The sequence below is a fragment of the Chlamydotis macqueenii genome, chromosome 4 (genome assembly GCF_036417535.1).
Source record: "Chlamydotis macqueenii isolate bChlMac1 chromosome 4, bChlMac1.mat, whole genome shotgun sequence".
NCBI classification, from domain to species: domain Eukaryota; kingdom Metazoa; phylum Chordata; class Aves; order Otidiformes; family Otididae; genus Chlamydotis; species Chlamydotis macqueenii.
Genome location: NC_141559.1, coordinates 48123167 through 48145801, shown reverse-complemented (window position 1 = coordinate 48145801; position 22635 = coordinate 48123167). Strand labels below are relative to the sequence as shown.

At 37.5% G+C, this 22635-nt stretch overlaps 1 protein-coding gene across 1 annotated transcript in view; it reads right to left on the bottom strand.

Moving 5' to 3' along the window:
- Nucleotides 1-22635, bottom strand: part of TENM3 (teneurin transmembrane protein 3) — a 425198-nt gene that overhangs the window by 93225 nt on the left and 309338 nt on the right. The window contains exons 8-9 of the mRNA XM_086747281.1: nt 9632-9754; nt 2710-2924 (exon numbers count right to left, since the gene is read on the bottom strand). Coding sequence (XP_086603407.1) covers nt 2710-2924; nt 9632-9754 — 338 coding nt within the window. The remainder of the gene's footprint in view (nt 1-2709; nt 2925-9631; nt 9755-22635) is intronic.

Here is a 22635-nt window from a genome sequence, read left to right as displayed (position 1 = left end):
GAAGCCAGGAGTGAATCACTACAAGTCTGTCATGCTGCTGTATCAATCTCTACATATCTGCTAATGGGCACCACCACAGACAGAATGCTGGGCTTCATGGGCCTTTGATGAGACCCAGTGAGGACATTCTTTCTGATATGTTCCTGTGACACCTGGAGCTGTACAAGTAAGCTGCCTCGTCCAAGAGAAGGATATGCAGTGAAGCCCAGAACTAGCTGTTAGTCTGCACCTGCCAGCTATGCCTGGCTTGCAGTTAAGAACTTTTGTCAGTACAAGCCATAAGGGTTAGGGGAAATAAGAAAACAGTAAGCAGATTTATGCTTGCAAACCCCTCAATGTTCTATTTCATTAGACATCCTTTTGCCCAAATACTTCATTTTGTTTATACAAGCCACTTGGGTGAAATGCATATTTTACCAGAATAAGTTGTGTCTTCATCAAAGTCCTACAATTAGGACTTAGTGGCAGAAAAGTCTAAACAGTTGAGAAATATTTCTCTCCATTTTTCCCCCCGTGTGCAGGAGCACAGTCACAAAAAAGCCTCAGCCGCTCACTGGAGCTGCATTTTTAGAAGATTACACACATGCTTTATCTCAGGCACATAACTAGACATCACTGGGTTCAAGGCCATATAAACATTCTGATAACCCCACACCCTTGGGAACCTTCAGCAGCCCTAGAAGTTCATGAGGGCACTGATAAATAAGCATGCCTAATTTTTCAAGGTATCAAGCGTCAGTCAAATGGTTTGTAAAAAATACTCTAATTATATACCAGCAAAAATAGGACATGGGAGCTTGACCTATATCCTGGGAAAAATATATCCAAAATGTCACAGAAACTACAGAAGATATAGTAGCTGAATTCACATATGATTCTTTCTGTTGTATCGTACTTAAACATGAATAAGCACTTGGAAAGTAGGAATCCAAAGGGAAAGGATTCTGTGTAACACTCATGATGGGAAACTGATTTCGTTATCTCCTTTTCCCACGTTTTTGGATAAAGGGTACCCCTACTTCAATCTTTTGCCAGGACAAGGAATCAAAGAAGGATCATTTTTTATAGATCTATCTACTGGCATAACTTCTCATATAAATGCACAGTCCAGATCAGCTTCTACAGTTTTATTCATTCTTGCCACACATGTATTCCCCTAGCTCCTGTTATTATTGTTATCATTGAGATGGCATTTGTATTCCAAACCCCTGTTTCCAATGGCTGATAACTTTCTGAATCAATTTTCTTTGAGCTAGAATTTCTAATGCTTGTTGCAGCCTGAGGGCGGGTGTTCATATGCAAAGGTGTGAAGAAAATCCATTTAATCATTCTTATGAGGATCAAATTTTTAAATAAACATAAGTGCATTTTCTGTGTTCAGTAAATTGTTTTTAGTTTTATGGAAATTAAACTAAAAAATAAAGCTAATGTAACATTCTGTGATTTTAGCAGCATGAAACTCCTTTGCTGACCCTAATTCTCCCTCTGTGGTTTGCAACTGCAAAATAGGTGATATAATCAGCAGTATTTCTGTGTTCTAGATCTTTTAAAAGTTACACCTGAAGAAAAAACAAAATAAATTTAAATAGTGCAGCAAATCAAAATCTAAAAAAAAGGGATTAAAAAATTGATTTATTCAGTTATGGATTTGCTCTTGCAACTGCATAGCAGGCATAATCAGTCAAGCTTCATTCCAACTATACCATTAGGCTGACAGAGTTGTGTCCAGGGCAAATCCATATACTTAAAAAAAAAAAATTATCAGTAAGATGTTGCATAGTTCTCTAACTGGGACAGAACAGCACGAGCTCAACTCCCTTTTCAGGTGGAACAATGGTTCGCATGTGGGACAAATACCGAGCTGCAAGAAATCTGAACTAGGAGGGTCCTAAATCTTGAAAATAAAATCTGAATACAGTTGATTCTAAAACACCATCAGACAATGATTCTCCCTTTTTCCTGCCAATCCAGAAGACCATCCATTTTTTTATACTTTAACTTTTCTGTGACTACGGATAAAAAAATGTTTCTTTGTGACTAGGCAAATACATGACTATATGCAATAAAAAGTCTCATTAGAAACCTTCTGAGGGGTGGAGTAGAATAAATCCTCGGGACACTTAAGAAAAAAGTTTCAAGGCACTAAATGTCTAGTGAAGACCGACAGCTTTACAACCCCAGTTCACTGTATCTTTGTAGATACATGTTATCTATCTTTTCTTTGCTGTATTTATTTAGTGAGACACCAAGCTGTAAATACTGTAACATTTCCTTGTAGAACAAAATGAAACTTCCTTAAAAAAACGTTGTATTCTTGCTTGGAAGTTTGGCAAATGTAGCCTCTGCCAGGCACTCTCGACCATGTATGTGGCCATATTGATTCGGTTTTTAAAAATACGTCTACATACCACAGAAGAAAAACAGCACCTATAAATTCTGCATGAAATAGCTCCATATCTAAAGCATCATAACTGCTGACAGCATTCAGAACAACTCATAAATAAGAATTCCCCCCCGCCATTTTAGATCCCATCACTTACAGTATTAGACATGTTTTGGATATCACATGAGATCAATAAAGTATAAAAAGTAAAAATAAAAATCAGCAAAATGGAGAAGGATGTAATCCTGAGAAAGAAAAAGGATACCAAAGATACAAGCTCACAGTTTTCAATAGCATGTCCTACTTTTAATGCAAACAGTTCTCACCTGAGTGTGTGAAGGCGGTAAGCCTTTTCGGCCATATACTCCAATCAATGCATCTTTCTGAAGGGATATATTGAATTTTAGAAATTGTGGCTGATCAATGAAGAGTTGTGATCTCCAGAAAATCCCAGGGGGAACTTCTTGTATTGCTCTTCGGCCTATATCCAGTTCTCCAGAATCTATAGTGTTGTTTTCTTGTGCAAATCCCCCTAATTTTCCTGACAGGTTAGAATAATAAGAGATCAAAAATTAGTATTCCTTTCTTGCTTTCAATCATCCTTCATATAAAACAGCAAACGTTCAGAATTGCCACAGATTAAATGTTACCTGATAATCTTTCTGAACACAACATCCCACGGAATTCACTGATTTGGAAATAAAAAGGAAAGGATACCGCAAACATCTACCAAGTAAAACTCCTGTAACTTCCCTAAGCACTAGCATTGGAAACTTTTTTAGGATCTACATTAAACTATTCATTTTTTTTTGCCCAAGTATTTTAACAAAGTTGTCCAGCATAAAGTCTCACACTAAAAAACTTTAAGGTAAATGGAAATACAGCATACAGACTATAAGAATAATAGATACATCAACATAAGTAGTTAAGAGAACTAACATACAGTCTTTTCTACATTAAATATCAGAGCATTTAGACAATACCAACAATGTCTACGGCTTTGGTTTCCTGTTTTTTGTTTTCGCATTCCCCCAAAAGAAAGGCAATGTTTCCTGCTCCAGTGTGCCTATGTCCTTATGCTTTTGCTCCCCGTGATGCCTACATCCTCTGCACTCCCTAGCCTCAGTGCCAAGCTTGTTATCACCTCCTTGTCTGAATACAATATGTAATAGCATGTCAAAGTCTGGTACTTTCAGTATTTTCTGTATCATGAATATGTATTTATCCTGCAAGTCAATTACTAGGAATAAGAATATTGCGCTAAAGGGCATTAATGTTTTTTTTTTTTTTTTTTTTCCACAAAGCATTTGTGGAACTATCAGTTAGCCTTAGGAGGCCACTGATGATGGCTTGGAAATGCCCAGAAGAAGCACAGAAGATACTAACGTGCAAAAGACACATGATATCAAACGCTAACACGAAAAAACTGAACTACCATGTGTGGCATTAAAAAAGAAGAAAATAAGACACAAAATTTAGGGACCCCCAACAAAATTTTTCTTCAGGTAGGTAAGCCTAGGCAAAAGAGACTGAATCTACACTGCAGCTCAAGTACAGAGCAGTATCATCCAGTCCACAAGGTTCTGTGCCATCCTAGTGAAACACTATCAAACAAACGACAGGGGTAAAACTGTTCCAGCCCAAAGGGATGACCCTTCAAGGCACTGGGCTGGACGCTATGGACAGCACAGGTCTGTGACTGCTCTGAGATCTCCACATTGCCCCTTGGCCCATGGGCACATATTAAATCTGACAAAGATTACAAATACTTCTCAAAGCTTATTAGCAAATAAATGGTGGTTTAGTTGCGGTAATGTCTTCTCCGTGCCAGATTCATAGGAAACAGAACTACTAAGACTGATGCACTGAAAAAAGTGGTTTGCACAAACCATCACCACCCAGCTTTAAAATCTGCGATGGCTTAGATGAGTTTGCATCAAGTCTGTTTGAGGCCAAAGATTCTGATCTGATGTTTGGGCACTAACCATGCCATGTGGCTGGACACAGGCAGTCTTGGAAGCTGGTGTCAGGGTCAAAGCCTACTGCGATTTGATGGAATCAGCACTGACAAATCCAGACTAAGATGCGTGTAAGGACTTGCTTAGCAACACATGTCAACTCTGGAGTAAGTAAGTAATGCCGTGTTCAAGCAGCTGGCACATCAAGGTGAGCTTTGAGTGAAGCAATATAAAGAAAAACGGAACTGTACTTACAGTCTTAACAGTCTGTTGTGTTTTCATCAATTTATACTTTTTTTTTCAGCAACCAGTCTATTGCAAAGATTGAACTAAACACATCTGAATGTGATAAGCATCTTCAAGTGATGCTGACTTGTTTGCATACAAGTGCCCTGAAGAACCGACAACGCTCTGTTGCTGCCCTGTCTTTTATGTTCAAATTCTACATTATTCATCATTTGACGGAACAAACTGACACAACCTTTTTGCAAACATTTAGACTTTAAAAAACCAGATTAAAATCTGAAATGCCAGGTAAGGTCACAGATTGATCCTCGCCACTTTTTGTGCATCTGAGATGAGCAAAGACTGCTGTTGAATTAAACAGGTACAGAAGCGCTACTGAGAGGCCTTACGTGGGGGCTCGTATCATCCTCACAGCTGTGCCACAGCAGTGTTGCAGTCACTGAAAATGTCTCACTTAAGCGATCATCATATTGATCAGTGTTCTGCTGAGAAGAGACAGTGAAATATCTGATCTCAGAGAAATTTTTTTTTTTTTTTTTTTTTTTACACTTTTCAGGATGAGTTTGATGCTTTTTTAACTTTGGACTTAACCTTTCACAATATTCATATGCTATTCCAGAAGACGGATCTGTATTCACTACTTCAGTTCATTTAAGCATTTGTTTCTCAGCACTTCCTTCAAATTAAACCATGTTGTGTTGTATAAATCCACACACTGATGACTGGTAATCACTAAACAATAAACACTTGTTTGCAGTATTGATCTGCAGCTTCCCATATTTCCCATATTTCTACATTTGAAATGAAAACCAATTACCTCTTACTACCGAAAAGATGAATTAGATAGCTTGAGTAGGTGCACTTTATCAAACATTTTGACCAACTTGACAGGGAAGACCATCACTGGGCTTCAACACTTGTCCTTAGCAGATAACGATCCTATCAATTCCCATTTTCTTCACCAAAAAAGAGGTAGCTTTACCCTGTAGCCACATGCCCGATTAAAAATGCCACACTACCTCTCTCAAAATCGTCACTAGTTTTTTTCCCTCCTAAGAAAAGGGCATTAATGGTTCTTTGTTCCCTGCTGTATCTCAATGGGCATAAGAAAAATCTTAGTTGTGTCATTCCTTTTCACATTCTAAACAGTAAAAGTTCTTACACACAGCTTTAAATCAAAATATGAAATGTCACGTTCATTCACACAATTTCATAATGATATAAGTCCAAATAAGAAATCAAATTTTAAAATACCTAACAGCCTGAATAGATTATCTTTCACTATACTTCTACTCTACCCCCACAATTTCTTCTTTCACAGGCCTCCTCCAAGACAATAATATAAATACATGTAAGTATTTATAGGTAAATAATATTTATATCATGATTCCTACTTATATCGCTATATACTACCATTACTAAATTTACAAAATACATTAATTTGCTGTAGCACATACTATCTAATACATACAATCATTACATGATACATTTACGATACTAATAATCCAATGCATTATGGCTGATCACTAGGTAAAATATTTGTCATATTTATTATTTGCAAATTGTATTTTGACTGAGGTGGACAAAATCGTGAGCTAAACAAATATTTAAAGCAATAAACAATATTTAATTATTATACAAGAAAAATAATTCACAATTATCACTAAAATGACATGAAGCCAAACTCCCTCTCCTTATTTGCAAACATTCTATAGATTAAAACACAAAATACACTGTGAATAACTGAGTATCTATAACAGAATACAAATGCACAACCAAAACACAAAACTGCTCAACAATGATTGCTGTATAGTGTCACACATAATATCATTTTCCACCCTTCAAAGGCAGTACTAATTAGAATATTAGGTTGCAAGACTGGATTTACAGACAGTCAACAGCGTGTTCTCCCATTCCATTGAATAACTCGTACTCAGATCTGTTTCTGGGAGACATCTGCTATATATCCTTCTGCAATAACCATTTCAAGAAATGAAATCAAAATTCTCCTTAAAAACATACCCTTTCAGAAAAAAAAACAACATAACATCTAATTAAGAAGTTACCATACCTTTAATTAACGAGATGCTGTAAACAAAACAAAAAAGCTCAATACGTATCAGTTACAGCACATAGAATGTATTTTAACGAGTATAATCTCAAAAAGTCCAAGTGAGTAAGCCAAAAGAAATGCTCCTTTCTTTTCCCATTCACTTTTTTCCTCCCTTGTATTTTTTAAAAATATGCAATTAAGCATAAATTATTATAAGGTATTTCTGTATTGCACACAGCTTTTATATGACATAAAATAAAGCCAGCAACATGTGAGATGTGACCAACTGCTACAATGGTTAAAGAAGCTCTGGTTTTTAACCTTTCTTTTCTATCACCTCGACATAAAACCAGATAAAGCACTGATGCACCTCAAGTAAATGTTTGTATTTGATTAAGCATGGCTTACAAATGTCTTTGGAGAACCTAAACAGAAGTGCCCTACAAAATTCATCATATCCATAGGAAACACACATTCTCATGCCACCTTACGCAGCCCTGAATCACGCCTGCCTAGATCAGCAGATGATGTGTTGCCAGAAGTTTACTGTTCATATAGCGAGAAGCACTGGGAGAAGAAAGAAAGAATCCACAAAAGAAACAAACAAAACACTTTTGGAAAAGGCTTGTTCAGACATTCAAGCTTCACTTAACAAATGATTTGCATTTAAGGATGATTTAACATGCTTTTACTGTCAATTTATGACTAGCTATTTCTAGGTAAACCACAGCTGAATTTTCTTCAGAGGTCATAAGGATACATTTTCAAGTTTAAGCTTGGCTTTGCTAATTGATCACACAAAGTATCTGCACTTCAGAATGGCAAATGAATACCTGGGATCTAAACCACAGTGAGCTATGATTCTCTGATCAAAGTAGGCCCAGGCTATCCATAGCTTATATGAGACAGAGTGGGAGAAAATGCCTGGCCCTTACAACACTCTGAATTTCTCCCACCTGAATTAGAGTATCACCAGGGGGCTAAAGAGGGGCATTGCTGAAAGTTGTACAGCTGTCCAAGTATCCAAACCAAGATTTTATGGCTTTATTGATTCTTCCTTACAGTTTTCAATAACTAGTCTGACAGCGCAGGAGCCTCCTCCTTAAATTTCACAGCTAGTCATCACACTTTCCCTTCTGCTTAACGTTCCTTTTGTGGTTTAAAATGTGGATTCTCTGGTCAGTCTGTTGTTCAGTATTGATGCATGCTGATAAATGACTACTTAAACGTTCTGCAGAGGACAGCATTTTAACAGTGGATGAAATTACCCCTGTTCTCTTGTACAGTATTTAGGGACATAAGGAAGGAAAAATGGGATTTGATATACTTGCTATTTCCTTTTATTTTTGAGGCAAAGTATAACAGGTTTTAATTTGTAAAAAATTTAAAAATTATCAAGGGAAAAAAGAACAGTCTGTATTTATAAAGCATTTACAGAAACATGTATATACTTTGCACAAGAAAGAATATTGGCTACTCAGGGTAGAAGACAGTGGGACAGTGAGCTGTCACTGTAGCATCAATATTCATTAACCAAACAGTAGATTTTTGTTATTCATTCGAAACAAGTAAGAACACAGAAAGATACAATGAGTATCTAAGTGCAAGAAAAACGCAGTAGGGTAAAGGAAGTGGAAAAAGGAAAAAGTTCTACTGAAGAAGTTTCATATGCTTACAAAGATTACAGAAAGAATGAACTGAGCTGTATCTTTTCTATGACTTGGAGCTGTGATAACTCAAAAAATTTTCAAGATGTCAGCTGCTGGCACAGGCTTCCTCCTCCTCAGAGGTAAGGAGGTCAGCTCTACTTTGTGAAAGGGAAAATGGATTTTTGTGTAATGAAGCAAACACCGCATTCATCAACCATTTAAATCAAGTTTTCCATTCAAAAACTATTGATTTTAAAGCCTCTGTTAGCCAAAAGTGCACAGGCTCTTAAATGTTTTGAGAATCTTGAAGGGCAATGTGGAAAAAGGTTGATAAAAAAAATAATCTCTTTATGTGGTTTGTATTTTAAAAGCTCCAATAACAAAATTAATAAAGTTTTGGTTGTTTTTTTTAAACTTTATATATTGGTTGGATGATTCAGACTCAATCTTATATGCTTGAGACTTTGAGAAAACAAATAACATATTATACATGACCTATTAAATTTCAGAGAGAAATAAAAAAAAAAAAGAAGAAAACACTATCATCTACAGAGAAAAACACAAGCCATTCTATAGTGAGGTCATCACGCCAAAGGAAGCTCCTTGATCCTGAGTTGCCTTCTACACACAACCAAGAGAGAAGCTCTGAAAATATGCAAAACTCCCCTGTAGAGCCTTTTCTGATGTCAACCCTTTAGAAAAAACAGGTTATGTCCCTCTGTCACAGACAAGGGTTTTGTCTGAAAGCTATCCAGGGCTTGCTGGGACTCCCAAGGATTTAATCTTCATTGAGTCCCTCTTATGAAACAGTATGACGTGTCACCTTGGGCTCCCTTGGCTTTGTTGTGGTCATTTCTGCAGCACAAGATCCCAGCCACTTAGGCTCCTCACACAAGATTGTCTGAGTCAGCCTCAGCACCATTCTGCTATCTTTGAGGTCCCCAGAACAATCTTTAGGTTATCAAGGACTTTAGAGTAAGTGGAGGTGCTGCTTCTCTACATGCGATGAGAGCTCTTCTATCCTCACCAAATATTGCATATAAATTCCCATGAGGAATTTTAGTTGACAGCCAGCTTTCCTACTAAGATCAACGCTATTGCACAGGATTCGTCACTCCCTTCACATGCTAGGTAGCAGGAATGATGCAGTCTTTTCAATTGAAATACAACTCCTGTTTAATATCTACATATCTCTTCAAAATTACTATTACTTAAAAATGCTCTGCATTTTCAGGAAATATACAGAGTTTTGGAGGACCAGTTTTAAAATCTGGTGATGTAAATAAGACACAAAGAAAGGAAATGCTTCAAAAGGAGAGAAATTGGTGCTTGTTTCACTTACCATTTTCTCCAGCAGGTACCGTTACAGGATGTGTTGGCACAGTATCAGAATTCACTTTCCCATTCTCAAATGTATCATTTTCAGTTTGCTGCAACTGCCAGTTGAGGCCAAACAGATGCATTGCTGGTGGTAAAGGATACAGGTTATTTGATGCTCTTAACCACAATGACAAATTGCACAAATAATGGCTTTCCACACTTCGCAGCGGAATAGCAACTCATACATTAAAAAATTAAATTACAGGAACAAGCATTCACAGACTAATAGTTCAACTTAGCATTGGCACTAAGCAATTACTACCACTGTCCTTTAATGATACACTGCTTTCGGTGAACGCAGTTGACATAAAGCTCACCAGTCTCATTTTGAGTCTTTTACTGGCCCCAAATCAATGTTTGAAAGGATAGGCGGTAATTATGTCCTTTTCTCTTTTTCCATTTCTGATCATTTTGAAGAGACAAATCATTTAAGCAAGCTCCTAAATGACCTACTAAAATAAATGATTTAACCAGCAGAGGGATCCGTTCTGGTTAGCTAGAAAGGGAAAAGAAACAACGCAAGAGGAGAGGAAGGAGGGTGTTGCAGGGCTAACCTAAGACAGGAACACTCCTTTTCACGCTGTCAGCATCACCCCGCACAACCTCCAGTTACGTGCCCATTTCCCATGGTAGTCCACAAAACAAGGCTAAGACCATTAGCAGTGCTGGAGACACTGGGGCACTTTGCTCTGGTAATGATAATGCATAAGCTACGTTTCTGAACTACTTAACTCCCCACAACCATGTTTATTAGAAAGGTGATACCATGTTAAAATGTTTAACTAAGCTAATTATGAAAGACCTTCCACGGTGTTAGGGGTAACTACTTAAGGAACCTTGATATCACCAGGGATTAATAAACGAACATCCCATCTAAACTTTTACAGCAAAAATACAGAAAAAAAATTACCTTAATGCCATACCCATAAGATATGCAATTTCTTGCTATCTGTGTTGTATTTCTTTCTCTTCCAATGACTCTATGATACCACCAAAATTAATTTCACTGTAATTACTCTAATCTGTATTTGGTATAACATGAGTTTGATGATTCTATGACAGCAGTTATCTCCAAAGCTGAAATAGTCTTTCAGTGGTACTGGGGAATAAAAACACACTGGAACGTATTTTAACTCTCAGTGCAAAATATAAGGAATATAATTCACTGCATCTTGTTGCTTCTGCTCCTTCTGTCTCTGAAACAGATCACTGCTATAATCAATATTATTAATTTATTCATTCCTTCTATCCTAATGACAAACAATTCTTCATCCCTTCTGGCTTCATCTCTGATCTTTCAATCTCTCTGTATTGACCATGGTAACCCTTCTTAAGATGAGAAGGCATCAGTGGAAGTTTAGTTAGGAAGACAATGAACACTGCAGAATTAAGACCTTCTCTGCCAGGTCTTGCCTTAAACCCTCCCCCTCACCACCAACAAACCAAAAAAAAAAAAACCCAGAATACAACCAAAGACCTATTACCGAATGCTTCAAAGACTGAAATCCTCACTATAGATGACATATTCTCTTTGTTTCAAGTCTCTGACTCCACTATTACTCTTCCTTCTCAGATCTTAAATTGCCTGTCAAAGTCTGATAATGTAGAATGTTCCTTGACCCTAAAACCTTATTTCTTCTTTCTCCCTCTCATCTCTTGTTAAACCATAAATCCAAACACCACTCACTAGTTGAGTGGCTCATCACTAGAATCAGCCGTTATTATTTTGGCCCTACCTCAGCTGAAATTCTTATTTATATATTAATCACCTGATGATTATATCTGTTTTAATATATTTCATCAAAATCCCTAGAGTCAAACTCAACTATCTGTTAAACTAGTTCACTTGACCAGCAGCAATGAAAGACTGCAAATAGCTAAATATTTCATGATTCAAACCCAGTACATTTCTTGTCTTCAGTCTGGAGGTCTAAATCACCTCTTCCAACTTCGCTAGCTTCTTATCACTTTTAATACTCTTCAGGCAAAAAAAAAAAAAAAAAAAGAAAAAGAAAGTGACATTCATTTTGTAAGTCTAGAAGTGCATCCTTTCCAAACACATGAGCTTAGAACATCATTAACAGCTCTGTCTGCTGGTGCTATGTACATGCCCTGCGCCTCTTCACACTCCACTGGGAGATCAGAAGGGGAAGCTCTGACATGACCTTCTAGCCATTCCTCATAATTCAAACCAGCTGGAATTCAAAGTCTTCAAAGGCAAGGACTGTGGGATCTATATTGATTACACCTCAAAGAACCATTGTTACTACAAGGTAAGTGACAATTACCTTTTCTCTGCGTTTCTATTGACATGAGTTCCCATCGTAGTTCACTGTCAAAGATGGTGAGTAATAGTTGTAATCCTCAAAAATACTACTGCTCCGTCAACTTTGACACTGAACTAGCACCAAGTTCAACAAGCAATGTTTAAGAAAAATGAACAGATGGATACATGCAGCTGTTTCACAGAGTGTGACTATCAGAATATTTTCAAAGCAGACCAAAAAAGTTGCTTGACAACTCCGATGACAACCCAAAACCTACAGCCTGTACTAATACACTAAATAATTCAATTATGTAATCTCTCTGAGACAGCACTATGGAATTCAGAGAATTCTCCTTTCACTGCAAACATACGAGAACAACATAAAAGAATTACGTGTGTTGATACAGGATCAAAATTCAAGGCAGAATTTCTTTAGAGATGAGGAACTTAAGAACATGGATAAATTGACTGATTAAGACAAATTCAGGCACTACTTCATCGATTGAGACTGGTCTCTTCTCAGCCAGCCATCTAGATAAAAGCAAACTTTAAGCCCTTATCAGTGTTATAAGGACAGTGAGCCACCTGTTAAAAATTCTTGATGCCCCCTGAGTCTGATAAGCAGCACCCGCTACCAGTTAACTGCACACTGAGAGCACACCTCAGCCAGGGGTCTGAGACCTCCAAGTCAAATGTTATTAACTAGTTCTGAATTTCCAGAGGGGAAATGATGCAGGCAGACTGCAGCAGTGTACATGTTTGCTTGATTTCCTCAGGTCTAGAAAAAGTCTAGAATTTCTTCCACCTCTGGGATGGGAATGTAGGAGTTCAACCTCCATCTCTACCATGTTCAGAGAAATGGTAAGTTTACTTCTTTCTATAAAGAATTTGATATATGAAGCAAAATTAAAGCAAAAACGTATAAAGCGAAATATATTTCTCTATTCTCAGCTGCTATTTTAGTCCCAAATCTTATGTAAAGCAGTTTCTTGATTTTTGGATTGGATATTGCCTGCCAGGTCTGGTTTATTCTCATTCAATTTGGCATTTATTTGGTGTTAGACAACGATAATGAAGAGAAGAGACTCTTCTTGAGTAACTAGTTCTGAGTCTGCCACATCTGTGAGGGTACTAAGACTGGAACAACTTCCAGTACTGGTGTTTCTCCGACAGCAGCAAGGACTTGTCTGAGAATGCCAGATGCCTCTAACCAGAAGGCACACAGCTTCTGGTGGTTGTGGTCATGGACCACAACAACTCAAGCCAAATATCCCACAGCCGCAAGCTTGGATGAACCCTCAGGGGATGGGAGAAGAGATAGGTTGTCACAATTCCAGATGTACCCACAAACCGTAACAAAAGCCTCCTTTTACTTGTATCAACACTGGGATGATTGCTCCCATCAGGGAACGGGATGACTTCTTAAGGAGAGAAACAGACGATGATATCCCTGCCTATTCTGCTGTTTCAGCCTCCATCTCTATCCTGCAAAGCAATCTCTAGCTACCAACAGATCTTCTTCACTTGCTGGAGTTATGACAGCATTTTACCTTGGGACTGGCAGACTTGTGTAAGTGTTTGTACTGCTACTGGCCAAATTATCAGCATCATGGCCAGCCTTTAAGAGTGCCGTGATAGTTTAAATGGTGAGAACTCCGTTCTCTCTTACAGAGTAGGAAGGAGAGCCATCAGAGAGGAGGGTCTTCTAGGACCTGTGTGCTACCCTTGGCATGAATACAGTACCAGTGTCTGGGTGGTGCCAGTGGATATGCCTGAATTCTCCAGAACAGGTCTCAAACATACAAGTAGTAACCAAGCTTTAGCCCCTCCCTTTATATTTCTGCACAGCAGCACATGCCAAATGGACTGGGATAATAAAAAGATTCAGAGGTCAGATTAAAGAAGTGCATTTATACCTGCAGTAGCATTGATGTTAACATAAAAATGCTATCATTTGTTACAGGCTATCAGGTAATCTTACCATCTGTCACCACACAGTTCACTGAAGGTTTTCTGAACCACCTTAAACTGCTTTTTCAAGCTTGGTTGATCTTACCTTTCACTCTCTAATTGAGGTCTAGTTATTTTGGTTTGTAATCAGCCTACAAGGCCTTCCTTTCCACTCAATAATTAAAACAGCAACTAAGAGTACATTTCACAGCAAACACTTGAAAAAAATATTATGACTAGCTTACACTATGTAAAACATTTTACAATAATCTGCTTCAGGAAGAAGTTGCTGCTATCAGGCCCCTTCTTTCTCCTAACATTGCCAGCCCATTTGTCTCGCACACTCCTTTCCCAAGCTAGTATCGCTGTGCTTCATGCATTTCAAGGAACTTGTCCTGAGCAAACACACTGTATTATCACTTCAAAACCCTCTTCGAGAATTTCTTCAGCAAGCCAAGAAGAAATCAGTCCCTTTATTAGTAAGCGGTAAAAGACACGGAGGATAATTTACGTAACTACGTGGCAGAACTGGAACTGTGAGAGCTGACAACTACCTGCCGCATTCGACTGGGGAGTGCTTTCCCTTCGCTGCCTTGCTCACTGGCACAAAGCTCTCTTCTGCCAAAGTTACAAGAGGCACAAAAAGAATTGTAACAAAAAAAACCCCATTCATGTCGCTGTTACTCCATTTAGCAAAACCCGGGCTTGTCTGGATTTTTTTTTTGTTTTCCCTCCTCATACACTTGAAGAGTAAGAGGACAGGGACCGCTAGCTGACAAAGATTTTGCACAGATGTTAGCATCCTCCAGTATCCAGGATGCAGCTCTGAAGAGAAAACAAAGTCTGGACACAGACGTACAGAGGATACATACAATGCTGAGGTTCATGATTGCTATCAGAAAGAAAGAATATTTTTTTCTTTGTAGGAAAGAATAGCAATCTGCAGTAAAAACTAGAGAAACTTATTATTCTTCTGGTCAAAATTCAAGGGTGTCTCTATTGTAACTCACCAGGATCAACCACATCCTTTTCAAAGTATTGTAAGAGACAAACAGGCTCATATGAAAAACAAAGCGCATAGCAAACACCCTATGAACCATGCAAGTGAAAGCATTAAAGATGCAGGTGATAATGATGAACAAGTAAAACCATACGCATATAAACAGAGCTTTATTCACAGAAGTAGCCCAACAGTAACTGGAAAAGTAACAGAAGTTTGAGTCTGAATTACTGGTGTCAGCAATGCAAGAGCTTCCATTCTGAATTTGGTGAACTTGTTTTTCACAGTGAAAGAATTCTGAAGGTGACACAGTGAGGTTCTGGGGAACAAGAATTCACAGACAGGAGGATTCTTTTAAGTAGAAAGAAGCAGAAACAGAGTTGCCTGAACTGGGAAATGGACTTGCAATCTACCTCCAGCTCTTAGAATAACAGCAGATTAAAAATTAACACTAGACAGCAGAAAGAAAAAACACTGGCTATCTCTAGGTAGCAAGCTTCTCCCCAAGACCTCTGGAGATAAGTCCGACAGCATATGTTCTACAAACACAAAGAACTCGAAACTGGGGAAAGCTGGCAAGAGGAACTGAATGATGTTGGGGACCCTCCTTCCTTTCTCCCATGCGTTTTACAAGGTATGATAATCAACTCATCTTATTCATGAAGCTGTGCTTGAAGATGAGCTTCCTGCTAAGATATTGAACTAACCTTCCAGGACCGCTGCTGCTATGTATTTCTGGGTGCTGGTGCTTTCAAACCATGATTAACAAAATTGCCTCCCTAGAATTAATAGAATAATATATATGCACACTTGCACATAAGGAAAAGTGAATATCATTTATATTTAAAGCAACGCAAAAAGATTATAATTTAAACTAAGCAAATTGCAATTATTGCTCAATCTTGTTGAAGGATTATCTTCTAGTTCATCTCCCTGTTGGCAATACATTTTCAAATGAAATATTTGAACACTGAAGTGGTTTTTAAAATTATCTCCTATATATTTTTCTTGTAGCTATAATTAGAATCTAAACCTATTTTATTCTGAAGGACCTGGAGTGGACCAGAAGATGTGCAAATCAACTGTCAGTGATTTGCATTCATTTGCTTTTTTCTAAGATAATAGGATGCCTTGGATGTTGCTGTAGATCAAATAGTGAATTAAAAATAGTTAATTAAAATTTTAAATAAAGTGAATTAAAAGTTGCACAGACAAGTTCTTTATTTATTGCTGTTTTTCTCAAAGCAACAAAACCCTGCTATTTCTAAATTTAAAATACTTTAAAAGTGCATGCTTTTGAGCATCTTCAAAAGGTTAGCCAACATATAAAAACTTCTGAACCCATATTCTGAACGTAAAACATTTCAGTATAGCATTATATGAAAAACTTAGCAATACCGATCAAGATCAATACAGCAACTGAAACAGTGTGGTCTCTGTCCGTTTATCCTGAACTGCCGAATGGGTCCACTGGTTTCACTGTATATACTCTAGTCCTTATTTTCTCTTGGAACCTTTTAACACAGAATTTGCAAAATACATCAAAAAAAAAATTGCCTAGAAAAAAATATATCAACAAAGATATATCAGCTATCTACTATGGATAAACTTACCTTCTCTGACCACTAATCAAAGCTGATTATATGCCAATTTTAAGTACTGTTGCATATGAACTGTTAAGAAACATGTGTGGTAGTCTCAGAGTAACTATTTTTACTGAATTCACCCAAAAACGGAACATTTATTCCTCTGATAACTTGTATGGCTTGATGTCTCAGTTGTCAAGCCAGGGACTTGTATAAAACAATGATCTAATTCTGTCAACACCATTATGTGAGGCATATTCAAAGCTTAAGGGAGAATCTAGATTTCTCAAAACAAAACCAAAGATCATTATTCAGTAGCTTCTTATCTAAGTAAGATGCATCTGTTATGTCTTGGTTCAGATTTGTCATTTATTCTGATGATCATCCAACACTCCCCACTATGTAACAGTATTCAGCATTACCTAAATAGTCTTTAGTATTATCCTGAGCACAGCTTTTTTTTGGTGGTTTCCCCCCCCCCCCAAAATGTTGTTCACAGTTAACAAGATGGAGAAAAATCATTACAGGTACAGAAGTTATGGGGAAGTGCATATTAGATTGCTGACTCCTTTGAGACGAGGGTTGTTTTGTCTCTTTTAGTTCACACAAAGGTATGAAAAGCATTCCATAAATTTTGGGTTTCTTTCTAATACAGTCACAATCAATGATTTTGTTGTCAAGTATTGCGGGGGAGAAAAAAAAAAAAAATCTCCTGATTTATGCTTTTCAAGACTGGGTTAAGACTGCAGGATAATTACTTCTCTGTATTTCTTCAGGCATTTTTTCACTCTCTTCCTTCTCAATCTTTAACTCCTTCCCTTTCCTGCCCTAAACTTGCTTTCTGGAAAACAGCTGAGGCTCAGGTTTGTGCTTAGCTATTTTAGCTTTTTTCCACAACTCAACAGAAATCTTGCTCAGGGCAACATCCTTTAGATCGCAGCCCTCATAAAAGAGAAGTATTAAAAAAAGCAATGCCAGTGTAATGTCTCAAAATTCATTGGGAACATCAATGAACGAGTCCAACCATTTTTACAGTTCAAAAGCCTTATTTATCACAAAAACCCCCTGAAACCCAAACCCAACAAAACCCCACAAATCTCCCGAGGGATATAATAATAATGAAATGGCACTATATGATCACGCATAATCTATTTGCATGTTGATGGCACAGAGAAGTGCAGTCTGATGAAAAGATTTAAGAACCAAAGGAAAAAGAAACAGGGGCCAATTAACTTGATGTTCAAAGGACACACCGAGCTGGGATTTTACAGTATATAGTGAAATACTTGTGTTGCATATTTCCACCTCATGACTGGCTAAAAAAGATCAAAGCTTTTTTATTCCATATTAAGAAGGACAGCATATTACAGCAAACATGCAATAAGCAGAAATGTAATAAGCTTTAATAAAATATGATAATAAGGTTTGATAAGAACTTTTGGAATGTAACCAAATCTGGAATGTAAGATGAAAGCATCGGCATGTAGAGATTGTAGTGTGTTATTTGGAACCCCACGGAGCTAAACTGTGATTAGAACTACATATTTTTCCATAAATTAGCTTTTGTTTTGAATTTCCTGCTGAGATCATATGCAAGTTGATTGAACGTGCAAGTCAATATATAGGTTTTCTAATCCTTTGCTGTTTGTTAGTCTTCATGATATCACAATTACAGCGGTCCACTTGTAGATCAAAGGTACATGATTGAGGCCAAAACAAAAGAATCTAGAATCTCTTTACAAAACTTCTTCACAGTGATTTAGATCTATCCATGATAATTACCACTCATCTACCTGAACTGTGCAATTAACCAACCACAGATGCATAAACCAACCACTACATGCAGATCAACTTGCAAAACTACAGAAACTCCACTTAAAGCCGTATTTAAAAACAGAATGGACACTCTGAATTCACGAAAGAGGCCTTTTTATACAACTCTACCTTACCTCAACAGCTCCAATATAAACTTGTAAGCCACTAGCTATCTGCATAACCAAACAATCTTCTGCAAATCCTTGGTTGAAAAAAACCCCAAGCTTTAAGTCAGCTCAGTGAAGTAAAAAAGTTAGGATTACAGTTTCACCTTGATTTTTTTTTCCCCTTAAAATAAAATCAGCCACAACACTGAGCTATAAAATCTTACAGGTGATATCAAGAATAGGGGGTCTTAGCTCTAAAGCAGAAGCCACTTATAAAATTGATGGAGAAAATCAACTACTGTTTTTACTGTGTGAAAAGATACTAGATCAGTAACAAGGATGCAGTTCAAAACTATCCTCTTACCTTTGGCTCCAGCTGAATCGAAATAACAAGGCTTGCATCTCCCCTTTTCAAACGTGTGGATACCTTCATATCACTACCTCTACTTGATATTATTAACAGGAGAGACAGAAAAGATGCTTCCGGGGATCAAAAAACTGGCAAGTAAGTTGAAAACATAAAGAACGATTCTTTGGCAGTGCAAAAAGATTCGGAGCAAGTCAAATGAAGACTCACTGTCCAGCAAAACCGCATCAATAAAAACTGGTGTGAAACTTGGCATTTCAAAGATGAAAGAGAAGATGAAAGAACAGATGAGGCTGGAGCTTTCACAAGTGAAGATAAATTTATTGTACCCAGTTATTGTGTTACACCTTGTAAACTGATGTAAATTAGTGGTTAGCAAAGGATGTTAATGCTACGCAACTGTCTGTTGTTTTAGTTTTCAATGAGTACTACTGAACTACTAATACTGCTCTTCCTGTAACATAGCAACTTAGAAGTATTTCTCAACTAAAAACACGGGGAACATATCTGTTTCCTTACTTAAAGGTTTGTGGACTTAGCTAATTCTCCAAATGGCTCACACCTACACGTCCCCTTCCCCCCACCGCCCATTACTCTTTCCTATAAAGTTATTAAAAGAGATGCTTTTGTGTGATCCTATTTCATCAAATGTTAGCAAAACCACTCTGGTTTTGTTTGGTTGGTTTTTTTATTGAGGAAAATCAAGCATTTCAATGCAAACATCCAAAACATCTAAACAGTTGTAGCATATTTGTTTTTCTTGGATTATAAAACTACAAATGCTATTATAGGTGACAATTCCAAGGCATAGCTTTTTTTGTTTGTTTGGTTGGTTGGTTTTTGTTTTTTTTTTTTTTTTTTTTTTGTGAATGAAATTGTCTGAAATGGCATCCAGGTGAAAATGAAGGATCTCATATTTAAAGATTCCTGTCTACTTCAGAGAATGCCTAACTTTCATCCATAATTAATCACTGCAGTGGGGTAATTACACCGATATAAAACCTGTGTGTTCTTGCGATCTCAGTCATAAATGTAACATCAAATGATATTGCTCACAGCAAGTCTGGACACATGTACTTGACCTTTTTATTCTAATGTGCTTGTGTATGGAGTGGTTTACTAAAATCTTATCTAAATCAGACATTTTTAATAGCTCAATTTTTTTAAAGCACTCAAAAAGAGATCAAACAGTTCTCTTCACTGAAAAGATTCAAGAAAAGATTGTAATTTACAGAAAAGATGCAATTTATAAAAGATGCAATTTATACACAAAACTAACGGGTTTAATACATGTATTATAATTCACATATCACAGCAGACAGCTCTTCTCTAAGTGCTGGCTTCTTTCTTCACAGCCACAAGATAGAAATTAATGGAAACTACCCGCAAAGAAGAGAAGACTGCAATCCTGTGTCCACAACAACTTGAGTAATCACCTAAATAATTTCAGCTGTACTTTATACAAAATCTCTTAAACATAAGCATACAGTTGAAGCATTACATATGCTTACATACTACTACAATATACTACACATTTACCACCAGTAATAAAATAGGAACTACATTTCCAAATTACTCTAAGCTTGCTATTTATCCAAAAGAAGTAGCTGGTGTAATTTAACTTAATTTCTCATTAGTCTGAAAAATTGCTACTGTTTGGGGGTCTGCCAGAAGACTACAGGTGGAGTGTAGAAGGGCCCACATCTCTACATAACCTGCTTGCAAGAGATTTCAGTATTCCTGAAAACACCATCCAGATTTTGAAAAGCCATCATACTGCATCACGGTATGATGGCAGAATGACACTGTGTGGGACCTACAGACAACGGCATCATGTCATCTTGCAGTTTATTACTACACCTGTTACACTGCCAGGATTACGGAGTTTCAATTTGCTCCCCTGGGCAAAAGTGGAAGGGTGACAGGACTATTGCCAAAAACCTTGTGATAAATCTTAATTAGAAGACAAGCCCTTTTCAGAGCAGAGGTGGGTACGCTCCTTGATGGATTAACTTTTTTAATCCCTTGAAATCTTGTCAGGTCTCTTTTAACCTCCTGACTGCCAATTACATGTTCCTACATCCTTCTGCGGGAGGATTATCTTTCTCAATGAACATTTTACGCTCAGTGCCACTAACAATAACAGCATATGCCATCCTCAACACCAATCAAATATTAATACTGTGCACTCCTGAAATAGTAAATATTATATTATGCTTTGCACTTAGTTTGAAACACAGTAACAAGATCATGGCTTAAAAAATATCAACTAAAGGTATTATTCATACTGGTAGTCTTGCAAGAGACAAGAAATTATATTTAATGTTCATGTTTCAAGACACAGATGTTTAACATGTTTAGATTTTGTACCATTTCAGTGAAAGATGTTAAATACATTTTCTGTCCAATTCAGCCCGATAAGGTGGTGAAGCATAACAACTTCAGTTTCTGACTAGTATTCTCTGTCTCTCAGTTTTGAAAGAAAGAATGTGGTAAACACAAGAAATTACATCATTGTTTACAAAATATTTCTACACTAAGGAGGCACAATGAGCTCATCAGGAATGCAGTAAACATTAGATGAAACTCATACAGATATCTAGAAGTCATGGCTACGAGACACCAAGGAAAATAAATTTATCTCATGTTAGACATTGCTGAAAAGCTCTGCAACGCAGAAAGTCATGGGAGTAGAGCAGAACCACACACACTGGGGAGGCAGAGACCCACACATGGCATTGCCGTGAGAGGTAGCCAGCTTCTGGCTGCCCGTGACATTTGGAGCTGAGTGAGATCTGTAAACATCCATTCTGAACAGAAGCAAGACATCACTATGTATCTAATACACAGCTTCTTACTTTGAGAGGCTGTCACTTGCAGCTCCCACCAAGCCTGAGCTGACACCGGAAACTTGGCAAAGGATGACAGGGAACACTGCTGCTGCCTCCAAATGCACAACAGACACATGTAGCCTTCCCTAAAAGCCCCATGGTGGATGCCCCATCCCTGGAAACGTTCAAGGCCAGGTTGGATGAGGCTCTGAGCAACCTGATCTAGTCGGGGATGTCCCTGCTCCTTGCAGAGGGGCTGGACTAGATGACCTTTGAAGGTCCCTTCCAACCCTAACCATTCTATGATTCTATGACCTAGCAAGGAGTGATGTACCTTCTACAGTGCTGGAGACACTGTCTGCCTTTACAGCTCTAGATATAAGCACAAACTGAGCAAGAACATGAGGCACTGATGTAGTTCTCCTTGGTGCAATCAGACAACACTAAGAAGCCATGCTTAGACAGCAGATATGTTTTCTCAGAAAAGTTCACAGAAGAGAAGTTTCCCTGCTGCATAGTTTTGGATGGTAGTTTGAATACATTGTGATATGTGGATTTGGTAAACTGTAAAATCTCAGAGCACTTTCTTCAAATTATGACCACAGACCAAGAGGAAAGTAAAAATGTTTCTGATTCTTTTTTTTTTTTCAGAATCAGATGTATAAATATATTAGTCTACCTCAATGCCTCTAGTTTGATGGAAAGAGAAATGGAGTGAGAGCATACACCTGGCAAATTGTAAAAATCTGCCACATATCTGCAGATAGGGAACATATTTCCAACCCACACACCTCAGTGAACCTCCAGTCATAGCTAAAGGTCCCAGCACAATCTAGGGAAGCAAACAGAAACGGGGAGAGAATGCAGAAAAACAAAAGTTCTTGATGAAACTCTCAGTGACAATAGCATTACAAGACTCAAAATTAAATGCAGATCAAAGAGAAAAACAGTCTCTATAAATACATTATGAAAGTAAAGGTGATTAATGGCAACTAAACTATATTCTCCCTCATGCCTGTTAATTACAATACCTATGCTGAGTAT